Source organism: Planococcus citri, chromosome 2, assembly GCF_950023065.1.
Source record: "Planococcus citri chromosome 2, ihPlaCitr1.1, whole genome shotgun sequence".
Taxonomy (NCBI): Eukaryota; Metazoa; Arthropoda; class Insecta; order Hemiptera; family Pseudococcidae; genus Planococcus; species Planococcus citri.
In genome coordinates this window covers 73,097,633-73,114,542 of record NC_088678.1, presented here as the reverse complement: position 1 = coordinate 73,114,542, position 16,910 = coordinate 73,097,633, and the positions used below count along the sequence as shown (strand labels likewise).

The 16,910-nt window shown below is 36.1% G+C and overlaps 1 protein-coding gene across 1 annotated transcript; it reads left to right on the top strand.

The window, feature by feature from the left end:
- The first annotated feature begins 11,209 nt into the window (after positions 1-11,209).
- LOC135837658 (cytochrome P450 4c21-like) lies at positions 11,210-15,041 on the top strand. The gene is made up of 12 exons (XM_065353010.1): positions 11,210-11,516; positions 12,476-12,579; positions 12,679-12,763; positions 12,858-13,046; positions 13,136-13,205; positions 13,468-13,594; positions 13,688-13,742; positions 13,841-13,947; positions 14,053-14,121; positions 14,193-14,364; positions 14,508-14,687; positions 14,809-15,041. The coding sequence occupies exons 1-12, from the start codon at positions 11,327-11,329 to the stop codon at positions 14,973-14,975; spliced, it is 1,515 nt and encodes a 504-aa protein (XP_065209082.1). The 5' UTR covers positions 11,210-11,326; the 3' UTR covers positions 14,976-15,041.
- The last annotated feature ends 1,869 nt before the right edge of the window (positions 15,042-16,910 follow it).

The window sequence follows — 16,910 nt, the reverse complement described above, 5'->3', positions numbered from 1 at the left end:
TTTTCAAAAAGATCTCCACTCGACTCCTCTCCCTCCCCCCCCCCACACACGAAATAAATTAATAAAGCGATTAATGAATTTTCAAAAACTTTCCCTTCGTTTCCCTGAGGCCAAAATTTTTTTCACGTTCAACATTGAAATTGAAAAAACAAAATTACTCGTATTAAAATTTGAAACACGTCAACGTCAATAAAATCAACTTCTGACATCAATGGAAGAAATATTTTATGGAAAAAATTAGTGTGTATTTCATTCCCTCTGTTTTTCCAGTTTTTCATGAAAAATATTCCATATTACGAGCACCTACAGTACCTACAAAGCAGACAATTTGATAAAGATAATTTTATCTGGTAAATGAGATAAAAAAAGCTTACTATTTTATTCGAGAGCAGTTTGATTAAAACTATTGGCCGAAAGAATGCCAGCTTGATCGGCGAAGTCAACATCCATCACTCCAAAAAGATGACCTCTGCCACCAACTACAGTGCTACGATGATTTTCGAAATTTCCTCGAATGTCAGCACTGCCCAAATGTCGTCCCAACAAAGAATCAAGTTCATCGTCGGGTATATCCAGCGGGACCAAATCGAATAAGATTTCTTTCACCGATGAAAGATCTCCAGTCAAGATATTTTTCTCCAGCTGAGCTACTAATTCAACAGGATCTTTTTCTTGCCAATCAGACAGTGAAACATGTTTCTCTTCTGGTAACTGGCTCAACATGTTCTCCAGTTCCTCGATGATATTAAGAGCGATTACTCGAGCTTCTTCGGCACTCATGGATTTTTCCATCGATCGATACGGTTTGATTTTCGTGATATTCCTGACGACGAAATCGATCAATGCCAAAGCCCCGTTTATATTCAAAGGTGAGGAATAATCGATAGTTGTGGAATGTTCTTCGTTTCGACCCAAAAACAGATTTTTAGAAGGCAATTCGAATTTAGAATTAGGTTTGACACTGGAGAAATAATTGAACGGATTCCACCAATTGAACCCACGATTGTCTGGTACCCTGCTGGAAGAACCGATGTCTCGTTTTTTACGTTTCACCGTATTAGAGTGCGTTGAACTGATTTCTGTGCTGGAAACAAGTTGATGGGCAACAGAATTGTTTGCTAATGATGCGGAAGGAGATTGATCAGCGCCAGAAATATTTTTCGCGATTTCGTGATCGTTTTCTAATGTTGAAGGAAGCTGATGAATATCAAAATCGCTCAAAACAATTTTTTGGCACGTAGTTATGTTTACTGAATCGACGAACGTTGCATTACCTTCGAGCTCGATACTGATGGCTAATTTACGGTACGGATTAAGTATGCTGAAAGTGACATCTTCGTCGATTGGATGCAGTTTCAACATCCACGTTGCAAATGGACTCAAAACAGGTTTCAACGAGCTCGTTTTTGGATCAACTACTTGTGTTGTGCTTTCATTAAAATTATGAATGAACTGAGTAGCATCTTGGTTGACTAATCGAACGCGATTACATAATGAAAAATAAGAATTACCCATATGGGTCATGCTGACATTAAAGTATTTTAGATCTTCATCGAGTGACTGCTGAACCGTCGAATTACTGGATACGAAACGGAGCCCGATATTGTCAAATTTCAGCCATTGACGTTTATCACCAACATCAAGTGACGCTTTCAACACAACCGCTCGGCCACGTAATAACTTTGAAATGGATTCTTTATACTGATCATATCTCCAAGCAAAGAAAGCTCCATTTTCATTACTGATACTGAAATCTTCGGCAATGGTTACGTTCTTCACGCTTTGTTGCCAAGAATCCAATTCCACCTCCAATTGCTTGATGTTATCAGCGATGAAAGTTTGGTATTTGACTAATGATTCATCAACTTGAGGGATAACAGGAAGAGTCAGCGTACGATTGGTCAATACATCGAATGGAAAAATTGACGTTTTGTAAGCATCGACCAAATGCTTATACTCGTAGAAAATTTGATCAGCACTGATCATTTTTGTCAAGTAGTTTTCAAGTTCGTTATTCGGTTCTTCTCTCATTTTAAGCTGACTATGCAGATTTTTTAAAATAGCTCGATGATGTTGATCGGGTAGAACTTCGTTGAATATTGTGCTAAGCCGATTCAAAACCTCATCGAAATTTTGTGTGATTATTTGCAAATCTTCGTCAATCTCAACTTGAGATGTCATTTGATAAAACTTCCATTTGATGGTACTAAGAGCATCAGATACCATCACTCTTAGCTTCTTTATATCCTCAGTTTTGAATAAATCACCTGTGAGGCCGTTCCTCAATGTAATTAGCACAGGCTCCAAAGAATGAAATACTTCACGAGCAATTTCACTGAAATTTGCGCCTTTTTCTCGGATACTATCGATTGCAGATGTTAAACTGGGTCTATCAAACTCATCCGTCGTCGAAGCAGCGAATAGATCAACGTTCCACTGAATAATCTTCAAATCTTTTTCAAATCTATCAATCGTTGCGTTTACTTTGGGGCCGAAATTTTTCAAAAGGGCAAAATTGATTCCATCAATAGTTTTTATCTCGTTTACGATGCTCGAAAATATCGAAAACTGGTTTGATTTATTAGAAACAGACGACCGTGATTTTAAATTCATCGCAGCATCTTGCAGTTGATCAGCAGCCAAATCGAATTCGTCTCCGAGTGATTGTAGACTTCTGATTTCGTTCAATATCGCACCTTCGATGGCATCTGCCTCTTTCTCAGCTGCTTTCTTGATGGCTGCAAGCTTAGAATTGATCATACTTCCATCAACAGCAGAGAGAGAAATTTCAACAGAGGGTATAGTGTTTGTAATACGCATGGTGTGGATAAGGTCCAGATCAAGTTTCGCCAAGAAAATTGCCAAGGATAAAAATTCATTCGTCGTTTTAAATTTGGAAAATAATTTTAACTTCAAGAGCTGTGTTTGCAGCATATCCAAATCATCATTCAGACAGGAACTGGAGATTTTATAAATGGAACGTTCAATAACGCTGTAAATATCGTTGGCAACTATTTCGACGAGATTTTCAGTCTGCTCGATATCCTTACTGGCTCTGTCGACGAAATACCGACTAATTTTATCCACATCTGTGGTTTTTAGTACGTCAAAATATTCACGATGATTGAAAGGTAACCTAGCATGCTGATTTTTCTCCAGTCCAGTCAATTTACTAATCACAGCCGATGACAAAAAATCGAATGGTTTACCACTTTCAAGTTTTAACGGATCTTTCGCCGGTGTTGAGATTTTTTCGATTCTTTTCAAAAGAGATTCGTATAATGTTTTGCTGAAATTCGGAGGGAATTCGCTGTACTGCTGCAGCTGGCGAAATTCCGAAAAAATCACGTCGACGTTGTCGTACTTCAGTATGTCTTCTTTCTGGAGCATCTCGTAGAATATTTTCGAATGCGATTTGCGAATACAGTTGGCAAAATTTTTCACCAGCTCGTTTCTGAAGTCGCTAATCAAGGAAGCAAGAGGATAGAAGAAGTTGATTCCAGCAGGTTGTGCGCGACCTTCCAGGTTGGAGTTAGCCACCGATGAGTAATACAAACATGTACCTTTCTCGCCATCCGGCTGCTTTCCATCGTCGTAAGTCGAATCCTTATTTCGATCAGAGCAGTTGACACAAATTCTTGAACATTTATTATACCCACCTTCGCCTCCTTCGCCACATTTACCGTGTAAGCCGAACTCGCCATCATTTCCTTTTGCCACGTTTTGCAAAATTAATGGGTTCTCGTTACCTACGCCGATTACGGTGACATTACCGGCGAATCCGCCTAGTCCAGGAGCACCTCCTCGACCAGCATCGCCTCCTCTTCCGCCGGCGGTACCATATAATGTTAGATACATATCATAGTAAGACCATAAATCTCCTGCTCGATATAAAACTTGAGTAGAACAACTCTGACTAGAAGGACAATACAAATACCTTTTACTTTCTACGATGTTATAAGTTAAACCTGTAGCTCCTTTCGCTCCATCTCCACCGTGCTGTCCTCCGCCACCTGATCCGCCTACAGCTTGGATTTGTAGCTGCGAAGCATTTTCAAATACGTCACCGAGACCAAAGAAGTGACCCGCCGATTTTCCGGGTTCGCCTGGCAAACCATTTTTACCACTGCAACCTGAACACAAGCCATTTGATGCTTTATCAGAGTACCAGACTTTTGCACGGGAACCATTCAAATTAATCACTCTGGAACCGATAATGACCCAACGAGGAGCGATAATCGAGATATCGTTTTCTTTGGTCATATCTGCGTCGATGAAGACGGTATGAGTGGCCAATACCTGCACAGATTTACTCCCTGGGTAAAGACTATGCTGGATAACGTCGCTAATTTTAACGTACTCTCCTGTAACTTGGAGTCTAGGTCCTGGATTATTAAACTCGGAGAAATTAACAGACGGCTGTAAAGTCGATTCGATCACTCGATCAAAGTATCGCACTTTGATAACGTCGATGGTCACTTTTTGCAATTCTTTTAAATACTGAACGTTGAGAATACGCGAATTACTTATTTCGAAGAAGAATTTGGAAAAATCGGCGAAATTTTCAAGGCAACCGGACTTGGATTCGAATTTTGGAACGTGGAAGCGTTTGGTATCTTTCTGTACGTCCTGGTCTGATAACCTATCGTAAAGGGCTATCAGGAAATTATACCATTTTAGCGAATTTTCTACGTAGATGACCGCCTCTCTCAATTCGGCCACCCACTTCCAAGCGAACGACTCAAACTGCTTGTCATTCACGTCTTGAATGAAGTCCATGAAATTGCCTAATTTTTTCATATCGTTGAGAAGCGGGTCAGCGGCTCGTTTAAAAAACTCGGTGATATTGCCTTCGATTAGGGACACCAATTCGTCGACTTTCGCAGACTCGCCGATGGCTGATATTTTGGCCAAGGCAATGGACCAAGCTTCCAAATGTTCTTTCAGGACGTAAATGCTGTCGTCGAACAAGTTGTTTTCCAACTGTCTGAAGAAATCGATCAAGATATCGTTTATTTGAGACATATCGGTGACGATATTTTTATTAATTTCACTAACCAATTGCGTTATGATATTTTTAGACTTATCGGAGACGGCGTAACCGATATCGGACGCATCGATTGGTGCGTATTCGAGGTTGTTTTTCAGCATATTTTTGAGGATTTTTTTGCCCTCTTGAAGTAACTCGATTTTAGATATGGGACCAGCAGCATCCGGACGTCTGAAAAGCCCCAGTCTAGTATACTCGCTGCCTTTTTTTCGAAGCAAAGCATCGAGTAATTTCTGGCTATTATTGTAAAATAGCTCGTTTTGAGATAATGTGGAATTCGATTTCAAAATCGGATCAGAAGTCTGCATTTTTTTCAAGGAGTTCTCAACCTGGGACAAAAACTTGGCGATATTTTCAATGACTAATTTATCGGGTACAAGAACGAGCTCAGCTTCGCCTCGAATTTTTCGTTTTGTATAAGCATTGTCGACTTTGGTAGCGATGAGCGCCACACTATCGACGTATCTGTCGATATTTTTTATCAGGGTGGTTACTCGTTCTAATAAATCCGGAAAATCGTCGCGACTGACGCCGCTACGAAGAGATGGGTGGTTGGCGGTCAGTACAATTTTCACGTTTTTCACGTTCTTGAGAACCTTTCTGATGAAACAAGCAGCCGCAATATCGTAAGCTTCATTACGACCTCGATCGTTGAATCCGGGAGCATCTATTAAGACGGTTTTGGTCTCGCTATCGTATACCAATTCGGGAAATATCGTTTTCGAGATAATCGTGCTATTTCCATCACTAATTTTGTTATTTTTATCGCGAATTATATATTCGCCTGTATCTTGACCCAGTTCTTCGGATATGAGATCTGCATTGTTTCCAGCTAAGAAATTAGTCAAAGTTGTCTTACCCGATCCGCTCTTTCCGACGATTAAAATCGCGTTATCGATTCGAGTCGAGCCAATTTTTTCGTCTCCGGTCCTCAAAAGGGCCAAAATACGAGCAACGTTTTCATTACTAATCGGTTCAGTAGAATTGGAAGAATTTTCTGACATGATTTCGCGAAAATTCGAAATTTCACGCCAACGAATACGATTTGAATCAACTACAGTACTAATGAAGAACACAACTGCACTATTCAATGAAACAATTGGAAAGTAATTAGAATGCAGTGTAAATCACGTTCTATGTCCGGATACGGCTATCGCAAGACCAAAGCAATTTCATTTCTTATCCTTATCGTGCATAGCTACTGATAGTTGCCATTTATGAACACTTTACTTCCTGTCCGGGAGGAAGAAACTGCAAGGAAATACGAAGATAAAACTAACAAAAAATCAGTAAATTTATCAAGCAGATCGTCATCCCATCCTACGGAAGTTGGATAAGAATTGACGAACATAAGATATGGTTGTATTGCAAAATGGGATGCAAATAATCGATAATAATATAATTGTAACCTCCTCGATCACTTTAAACATTTTTCAAAATTCTTCTCTACCCCATTAAAGCTAAAGAAGGAGGGTCATTATGGCCATTTTCGTGCCCCTTGCTACTTCGAGACTTGAATGGCCTTTTCTTATAGGGGATGGTCCCTATTATTAATATCGGGTGATATTTTCCCAGGGGAACCCATAGGGGGCTGTGGGGTGGCCCCTAAGTCGAAAATTTCAAAAATTTTTAGAACCACTGTTCGAAAATGTAAAAAATTAAAAGTAGCGAATATATGTTGCTTTAAGGGTAAGCAATGCAGCACGTAACGCTTTTTTCATTTTTGACCTTTTTGGGGGTTGTGGTGGGGGTATTTCTATTTTTGAAAACTTTGGAACCCCCTTTTTTGACCCTTCCCGTCGAGCCCCGCTAACGCCCTTTTCATGGTTTATTGCTACTAGTAGTAAGTTCAATTGATATCACAGGGTGTCTAACAAAATTTCAAAATGAAAAAATAGGACTTTTATAGGACTTCTAGCAGGACTTTCAGCAGGTCATTTTTCCAGCATTACTGTGGAATTTTGTAATGTATTTGGGGGGGGGGGGTCAACATTTATATTCAAGTTTTTAGCGACAGGAATTTTAGCGGAACTTTCAACAGGACAGTTTTTGAACACTTGGTATTTTTCAAGAGGGGGAGGCATGCAGTGGGCGAGGCAAAACTTTACATTCAAATTTTTCGCTTATCCAATGTCTTCAAACATCCCAAGATTATTTTCAAGCAAGCGTATGTCGAAAAGGTAATTTTATCATTACAATTTTTGATGTATTTAGGTTCTTGTCAATGTAATGAAATTTGGCGAATAAAAAACTTGTTTCAAAATAACAAATTTTTAAAAAATGTAAAAAAATTAATGGAAAATTTGGAAAAAAGCACAAATTTTTCGAATGTTTTGCTTCAAAATTTTGAAATTTAAATTATGATTTTTTTTGAAAATTTAAAATTGGAAAAGAAAAGCTAACGGGCCCGAGCGAAGCGAGGACAAAAGCTTTAGAAATTCAGTATTTTGAGAGGTATAAAAACGATGTTTTTTGAGTGATAAGTTACTTATATTATTTTGCTACAAAATCTTAAAATTTAAATGATGATTCAACACCCCAATTCAACAAAAAGAAAAGAAAAATTCAAACTTGAAAAAGAAAAGCAAACAAACCTGAGTGAAGCAAGGCTAAGCTAAAAGTTTTCAAAAAATTCATGTTTTGCTGAGAAGTAAAAAGAAATGGGTAATTTGGTAAAGAAGGAGGAGTTTATCTTTCTGATTCAAACTTTGAACATTTCTTGAATTTGAACAATAAGTTACATATTGGGAAAAGTAAAAGCAAATAGCCCGAGCGAAGCGAGGGCAGAAGCTCTCAAAAATGTGTGATTCAAGTTCTACAAAAGTCGACAAATCAGCTCTTTTCTACAAGTTCAAAATTCCGGAAAGAAAGGGGGGAAAATTGAAAATTTGAAAAAGTCATATTGGTAAAAAATAGGACTTTTGGATAAAATTGTTGAAAAATAGGACACTAAAAGGACAAAAAGGTGTCATAGGCAAATAAAAGGACTTTTATAGGATATATAGGATAAATAGGAGTGTTAGACACCCTGTATCATTTGCAACCCCCTCAACAACTTGGCTCATATCGAAAAATTCAATTTTTGATTTTTTTTTGAGGTCCACATTTTGGGAAACCATGAAAAGCTATCGAGGTCCGGTTTGCGAAAAAGATGTTGCATTTTACTTTTTAATCGACTGGCATGCTTGAATTTTTATTTCAAGTCAATTTTTGACTTCATCTTTGCAGATCACTTTCGGGGGTGGCGAACTTTGAGAACCCCTGAAAAAAGTTCTTAAGTCAATGTTTTCAAACTTTGAGCTGAAATGGTCTTAAATACATGTGTTTAACCAATATAATAATTATGCGAATGCGATATTTTCATTCAATTTGGTCATTTTGGATGATTCGGTAATGCTATGTCTGTTGTTCAATCACTACCTTTTTTTTGATAGAACGCTGCTTTTTTTTTGATAAAATCAACCAAAATGACTAAATTGAATGAAAGTATCGCATTCGCATAATTATTATATTGGTTAAACACATGTATTTAAGACCATTTCAGCTCAAAGTTTGAAAACATTGACTTGAGAACTTTTTTCAGGGGTTCTCAAAGTTCGCCACCCCCGAATGTGATCTTCAAAGATGAAGTTAAAAATTGACTTGAAATAAAAATTCAAGCATGCCAGTCGATTAAGAAGTAAAATGCGACATCTTTTTCGCAAACCGGACCTCGATAGCTTTTCATGGTTTCCCAAAATGTAGACCTCAAAAAAAATCAAAAATTGAATTTTTCGATATGAGCCAAGTTGTTGAGGGGGTTGCAAATGATATCAATTGAACTTACTACTAGTAGCAATAAACCATGAAAAGGGCGTTAGCGGGGCTCGACGGGAAGGGTCAAAAAAGGGGGTTCCAAAGTTTTCAAAAATAGAAATACCCCCACCACAACCCCCAAAAAGGTCAAAAATGAAAAAAGCGTTACGTGCTGCATTGCTTACCCTTAAAGCAACATATATTCGCTACTTTTAATTTTTTACATTTTCGAACAGTGGTTCTAAAAATTTTTGAAATTTTCAACTTTGGGGCCACCCCACAGCCCCACTATGGGTTCCCCTGGGAAAATATCACCCGATATTAATAGTAGGAACCATCCACTTTCACAAAAAATAATCACTAGGTAGGCGCGTGTGTGAAATTTTTTTAAAAACAAAATGTTCATATTTGGGGGGGGGGGGGTTTGGGCGGTTCAAAATTCTAAAAATTCGTAGAAAATAAACGGGGAGGGGGGCCTCTGAATTTAGTTACACCTTTAGGTATAACATGTAAGTTTCCCAGGGTCCCAAAGGGGGTGCAACATGGTCAAAAAAAAGAAAGTTTGAAAAAAAAACATGTATCTGCACTCTGCAGTACTACCGCGCGTTTTGTCAACACTGTTCCACGACACCACCGTGAGAAAACTTCATCTATCGCGCGCTCTCAAACTTGGATTTATTTTTGAGAACCCTCAATTTCGAGGGGTAAATATGAAGGGAGGGGGTTGAAAATTCTTGTAGGTATACCTTTGTTGTTCACCACACCACCCTAGAAAATATTCACCAAAAAAACTTTTGATGGCAATTATGGTATTTCAATAGGGTTCTGAAAAAAAATCCAAGTTTGAGAGCGCGCGATAGGTGAAGTTTTCTCACGGTGGTGCCGTGGAACAGTGTTGACAAAACATGTTTTTTTTAAACTTTCTTTTTTTTACCATGTTGCACCGCCCTTTGGGACCCTGGGAAAATTATATGTTATACCTAAAGGTGTAACTAAATTTCTGAAAAAATTTCGCAGAGGCCCCCCTCCCCGTTTTTTTTCTACGAATTTTTGGAATTTTGAACCCCCCAAAAACGAACATTTTTTTTGAAAAAAATTTCACGCATGCACCTACCTAGTGATTATTTTTTGTGAAAGTTTCAAAATTTTTGGACCACCCCCTCCGGAGAACGAGAATTTTGAATTTTTAACACATAGATGGGCATTTCTGGGGTTGGGGTGGGGGGGGGGTCGGCTCAAAAAATTTTTATGATGGTTTCACATCCGTACTAACATTTTGAGTGAGTTTCGTAAAAATTGGAGTAAGGGCGAATTTCACTATCTTATCCTGAAAGGCTCTTTCTGCACTATTTTCGTGCTTTTGTGCTACCTAGGTCAAATTCTCGCCTTTTTCGTGCCGGTGGACACTCGCAGATGTTTGATTCGATTTAATTGATGGCTATTCCGACGGATTATTTTACAAGCTTGGATTAGTCAATGATATTGTGGAATAATTTTGGTCGTCATCTTGCGAATATGGGTCATTCGTTCGCATAGGCTTTCGATGTGGATCTCTATTTCATCAGCTTGTTGGTATTTTTACTGAATATTTTTTTTTTTTTTACATACGAGCTCGTTATTTTGGGTAAATTAATGACCTAAAATTTTTTCTTGTATTTTTTTGGTAATGTTTGTTTCTCAGAAATTCTCTCTGAATAGAAGATTGATAGGTTGATTTTAAGGTAACCTTGTAGGTTTTCATTTTGAATAATTCGAGTAATTAGTTTTTTTCACTAATATTCTCAACATTTTTATGATTAATTAACTGAGCTTGTGTGATTTTAAGCACTGTTGATGAATGTGATAAATTCATGATCTCTCATCAACATTAATAATATAGTCCTTCTTTACGTGCCATACATTTTGTCGTCTATTCATTTCTGATTTTAAAAACCTCATTGAAACGAATTTGTTCGTTTGAAACAGTTTTATTTAGTACTTTGGGACTGACATTTTTCAAAAGGGCGAGATTATTCATCTCGTCTGAGATGCTAGAACGGTTTTCAATACATCAAAATATTCACGATGATCGAAACGCTAATCATGCATGCGGTCTCGTAGAAACGTATTAAAAATTTTTTGAAGGAATTTTATAATAACATGTTTCCTGCGCGAACCGTGATTAACATAAATACTTAAGCTATTTCGTACCTCCATAAGTTATTGCACATAAATAATGCATGCTTAATTATACAAGTACATATATATAATAGGTACTTGATATTTTTAAAAATTGCGTACCTAAAACAAAACGTTATCTACATACCATTTCCCCTCCCCCTTCAGAAAAATTAATCCCAATGCTGTTTGAATTTTTAAGAATCAGTCATGTGATTGCGTTTCGTAAATATTTAGGTAGTTGGCAGGCCAGGAGTTAAAACTTCTTGATCCTCATTGATTATTCATTTCCAGTACTTATTTAAAAACCATAGTGTTTTGTTAATGATTTTTCCATTTCTAAAAAAAATGGCGTTCGTGTTATTCGCGAGTTTAATTGTAATTATTTTCATTTTAATGAAATACGTGGATAAATTGAGAAACAAAAGGTTTTACGAACTACTGAAGCAATTTCCATCGTATCCTAAATTACCTTTATTTGGAAATTATCTTATGGCTCGCGTTTCACCAAAAGGTAAAAAAAATCAAACTTTTTATTCCCTCTAAAACTTAAGAAGGAGGTACCTATTCTGAGACGTATCAGAAGCAATTTTGAACAGCGAACGAGGCTAAATCGAAAAAACATGCAAAAATACAACATCAGCCAAAATTTCAGACGCTAAAGTGGATTGTTCAATTCTTAGTAAATTTTTAAACATCTGCAGAAATGGAGTAAAAATTAAAATTTTACCAAATTAATTGAGAAAGGAAAAATTCAATATCTACTGTGTTTAGAGCCTCCAAATCGATTGTAAAAAGTTTCGAACCGTTTCGAAAAGTTTTCGAGCCTCCAGCAGATTTCTGAAAATAGAAATTTCAACAAAAAATTTTACCTAATGAAATTGGAAAGCTGAAATTCACTTTAAACCCGAAGTTCAACATGCCGAGTCCATTGAGAATGATTTCAGAACGTTCTGGAGTCTGTAGCTATGTTTTGAGATTTCTAGTTTTCGAAAAAAAAGTTAATTTGGACAAATATAACTAACGGATCTAAAAGAGCTTGAAATCACCTCCAATGGACTTGACTTGATTGAAATTAGAGTATACTTAAAGTAAATTTCACCTTTCCAGCGTCATTGGGTAAAGTGTCTATTTAGAAATTTCTATACTCTTAAAAATTATCTGGAGGCTCCAAAGCTGCTCAAAACGATTCTAACCGATTCAAGGGGGGGGGGATGAAAAAAATATGCAGTGTACATAACAAATTTCGGCTTTCTGGCTCGATTTGGTGAAATTTCAATTTTTCCTCCATTTTTGACCCTTTGATTTTCACAGAATCGCTCTACGTAAATTCTAAACAAGCACTTTGCCAACTAAAATGTTTTGTAGTGGCGTATTTTCGCACGCTCTTTTGATCTAGCTTCGACTGGTCTACCAGGTAAATCACAATACCTTGTTGGGACTACAAATTTGATTAGAAATTTTATGAATCAGATAGGATGAGAACGATGGAAAATATAATGAGACCTCATCGTCGGTTACTTTTCTGGTTGGGCCCCTTTCCTGTCATAGTTTTGAAAAAATATGACGATATTATAGTAAGTCGTCTTGAATTTCCCTTTTTTTTTTTTTTTTTTTTTGATAAACCTGAGTAGCATTAAATTGTAGTTACTATTGTTACTTCTCAATTCTCATAGGCTATATTAAACCAAAGTCAAGATCGTGACCAATTTCTCAACTTGGGAGATGAATGGTTGGGCACCGGAATAATCAACGCTAACTGTAAGACTATCCAACAACATAGATTTCTTCCTAATTCGCAACTCAGATTGCATAAGTATACTTGTACACTGCATTTGAAAATTTTTACCTACAGATGACGAATGGAAAAAATCGAGAAAAATTCTCGCACCAGCTTTCAGTTCGATTATGCTCTCGAGATACGTGGATGTTTTTAATAAAAAAGCTTCACTTCTTGCGGACTCCTTTGAGGCGACAGCAGATTCTGGCGAAGTATTCAATATTCGAGAAACTTTGGTGAAAACTAATCTTGATATAATTATAGGTAAGAAAAATAATTTTTAACTTGATTTTATTTCCGAAGCAAGTCCAACGTGCAATGGAAAAGAAATATTTGCATTATTCTTCTTTCAGAAAACACAATCGGTGTACCAATTGATAGCTTGGGAGAAGAAGGAAAACAATTTGCTGATGCTGTTCCCCAGTAAGTTAGAATTGTCTATTTTTTTGCCCAAACCAGAGAGATCAGATTATTACTCACTGAGTTCTCCATATCCCCCACTTCATGAGCCAAAATTTTCTCTGTGTGATTTTCAACTTTAATAAAGGGTGTACTAAAATTTTCAAAAATCTAAATCCTGCTCCGCTTGATACATTCTTGGATGGAAATTTTTTAAGAACATCAGAATTTTTTTATGATCACTTAAATGCCTAAGTTGGTAATTAATAAAATGTAATTTTTTTAGGGCATTGTATAACATAGGAAAGCGCATGACAAGACCTTGGTTATATCCAAGTTTTATTCATAAAATGTATTTAAAACTAACAGGAAAAGAAAATATTATCCAGCAATATCGTAATTTGCCTGCTAAGGTAACGTAGAATTAACTGCACTTAGGTATACGTAGGTCTAGGTACCCAGACCTACTTACCTATTTTTTAAATTTTATTGTTAATTGTATATAGATAGTGAAAGACGCCCTGAATAATCATAAAAACCAAAAAGATTTAGAAGAAAATGGTGAGTAAATTTCGCCTGATAAACGTCATCTTTTCAAAGTATACATACTAATTATCTACATCCCATTTTTACTACCTATTATTTTTGCACATTTTTAGACATTTCTTCAAAATCAATTATCAGTTTAATCGTTAAAGGAGGCCTGCAAGAGCCAACGTTCACTGAAACACGCATGACAGATGAACTTATACAAATAATTATTGGAGTGAGTGTAAAATTGTACTGAATTTCTTTTTTTAATTTAAAATTAAAAGGTAACATTTTAACGTGGAAATATCATACGAGGTATTCCTTCTTTCTTAATTAACAGGGTAGTGAAACTTCAGAATTAAATGTGGGATACACTCTTCTGATGCTGGCCATGCATCAAGATATTCAAGTAGACACACATCTTTTTCTTTAATGAAAAACGTGTTAATTGGAAGTTCATACAAATGCCTCATTTTATAGCAAAAAGTTTATGAAGAAGTCTGTGAACTTTTCAAAAACAACGAAAGTCTTACTGCAGATCATTTATTGCATCAATTGAAATATTTGGAACAATGCATCAAAGAAACCACAAGAAAATATTCTCATGCAACGATTACAGTAAGACGAACTCATAAAGAATGCATATTAGGAGGTAAAAACTATAAAATATTTCAATAAATTGAACCCACTGTCGTAGTCGATCACTGAAGACTGAAAATTAATTTGATCAAAAAAGTAAAACGTGTGGAGCGATTTGTTCATGATTGTTGATTTTTTGAAATCTTTATTCTACAGACAATACGATTATACCAGCTAATATCACAGTCGTACCACTTTTACATCTTGCCAACCAGGATCCCGAGTTATATAAAAATCCAGAAAAATGGGATCCGGAACACTTTAGCGATGACGCAGTGGAAAATCGACCCAAAGGAAGTTTTATGAGTTTTGGGAGTGGGCCACGATCTTGTTTAGGTAAGGTATATATAAATAAAATATCAATTTTTTTTCGTAAATTATGTCTATACGTTTGAATTTGAATTTTATTATGTACCTTCATCAATTGGATGAACACGACGGTGTTATTCATTCGCAGGGGGAAGGTATGCCATAATGTCAATCAAGACTCAAATTGCGTATGTTATACGAAAATATCATCTATCAACAAACATAAAGGAACTAACTAGAGATAACTTGTCAATATTTTTGAGTATAGGAAGTAAAATTGGTTATCCTATAATATTCACAAGAAGAATGCCATGATTACTTTCTACATAATTATCATCTAAAGCTGATTATGAAATAAATTCCTTCGTTTGGTATTCTAAATTTCTTTCAATTATCATTTTTTTTCCTCGTACAAAATCCAAAATACAGCCATCATATTAATCACTGGAACAATTGGAAGCTAACATAATAAAGTATGTAGGTAATTGTCAAATACTTTCATTTTTGAGCACAAATCACCACCATGATGATGTGAAACAAGTGGATCAAGAATTATAGTAAATCACCTCTACATTGGTAAGTACGAGGGGTGATCAAAAATAACATAGACAATTGCTCTGGTGAGAGTTCTATTGAAGCTATACAACTCACAAACATATCATCTGAAAGCTGCATTTTTCCCCTATAAAATCATCCTTAGTATGAGTATTTTTGTTCAGTGGTTCCCATAATATGGTACATAGAACAAAAGTTCTCAAGGTGCACTCGGCGATTTTTGTTTAAATAACAAAAATTGGGTGAAAAAAATATTTATGCACAATTAATTTTTCATCATTTTCAAAGTAACAACTACCGTTATCGATATATTTAGCCCAACAGCCTTTCAACTGCTTAAAACATGTTTGCATTTTTGAGAGGGGAGCGGTTTCAGTCCATCAGCAAAATTCAATAAAACACTGTGCAATGATTTTCGATTTTGTGCCATTCGCGTCGTGGAATCAAAAACGTTTTTTAAAAAGTTGACAAGCCGTTGGGGCAAATGTATTGATAACGGTGGTTATTACTTTGAAGGTTATGTAAAATTAATTAATACTCCTCGTGCAATTAATTAAATAAACGTTTTTTCACCCAATTTTTGTTATTTAAACAAAAATCGCCGAGTGCACCTTGAGAACTTTTGTTCTATGTACCATATTTTGGGAATCACTGAACAGAAATTCTTATACTAAGGATGATTTTATTGAGGAAAGATGCAGCTTTCAGATGATATGTTTGTGAGTTATATAGCTTCAATAGAACTCTTACCAGAGCAATTGTCTATGTTATTTTTGATCACCCCTCGTAAGTATTACCATTTTGGAGCCTCCAGCGTGATTTTTCATTTCCACAGAATCTGAAAATTTCTCAATGTAAAAGGTGTGGAAATTAATTTGAGGGCTTTAAAATCAACTTGTGGAGCATTTGAGCCCATTTTCAGGGCAAGTGGTTTTTCTTTTACAAAGTATAAGTATTTTAAAAAGAAAAACATTTCTGTTGGTAGGAAATTTTTGAAATTTGTGATGAGCAGGATTGCCTTAACCGCCATAGGTGGTTCATGATGTACTCATACATAATTCATTTGTGGGAAATATTAGTGTAATTCTTCCATAAGAGTGGGAAAAAACAGGTATCCATGTTAAATTCTTAATTTCATATGATTGGAAAATGAGTAGTTTCCTAGACAGTTTTGTGGTTGGAAAATACATGCAAAATAACTACTTGAAAAAAAATGTTTTCTTAGAACACAAATACCAAAAAGATAAGTCATTTTTTGGTGACTTTCAACTGCAAGTGAAACCCAAAAAGTGGTCTTGAAGCAACAGTCTAGGTCGACGCAGAATCTCATGTACTATCTTTTGGAACTGTGCCATGTTTTCCAAAACAATCTGTGAAGAGACTACAGCAAAAAAACAGTTTTTTCAAAAATATCTCCTCTTTGGAGATTCTTATCTCCCCTACACTGGCACCCCCTGCAAACATTTTTTCTGAGTGACTTTCAACTCAACAGGAAAATCTCTTTTACTGAATTTGGCCGAAATCCTTCAACATTTTTCATTTTTTTCTTCGCCATAGGTACTAGTAATGGGTAATTAAAATACCCGCAGGTAATTTTTCGGTATACAAAGTTGAATGGTAATGTACGTGATGTAATTGCCTGAAATGTAATTACTCGCAGTACCTTATTAAATGTAGGTAAGTAAGTATATTGTA

What these genes read in the sequence shown, in the direction of transcription:
- LOC135837658 (XM_065353010.1), top strand. Translation starts at nt 11,327, where the DNA reads ATGATTTTTCCATTTCTAAAAAAAATGGCGTTCGTGTTATTCGCGAGT. An exon ending in TTATACAAATAATTATTGGA is followed by an intron (nt 13,948 to 14,052) that starts GTGAGTGTAAAA and finishes CTTAATTAACAG; the next exon opens with GGTAGTGAAACTTCAGAATT. An exon ending in TGGGCCACGATCTTGTTTAG is followed by an intron (nt 14,688 to 14,808) that starts GTAAGGTATATA and finishes ATTCATTCGCAG; the next exon opens with GGGGAAGGTATGCCATAATG.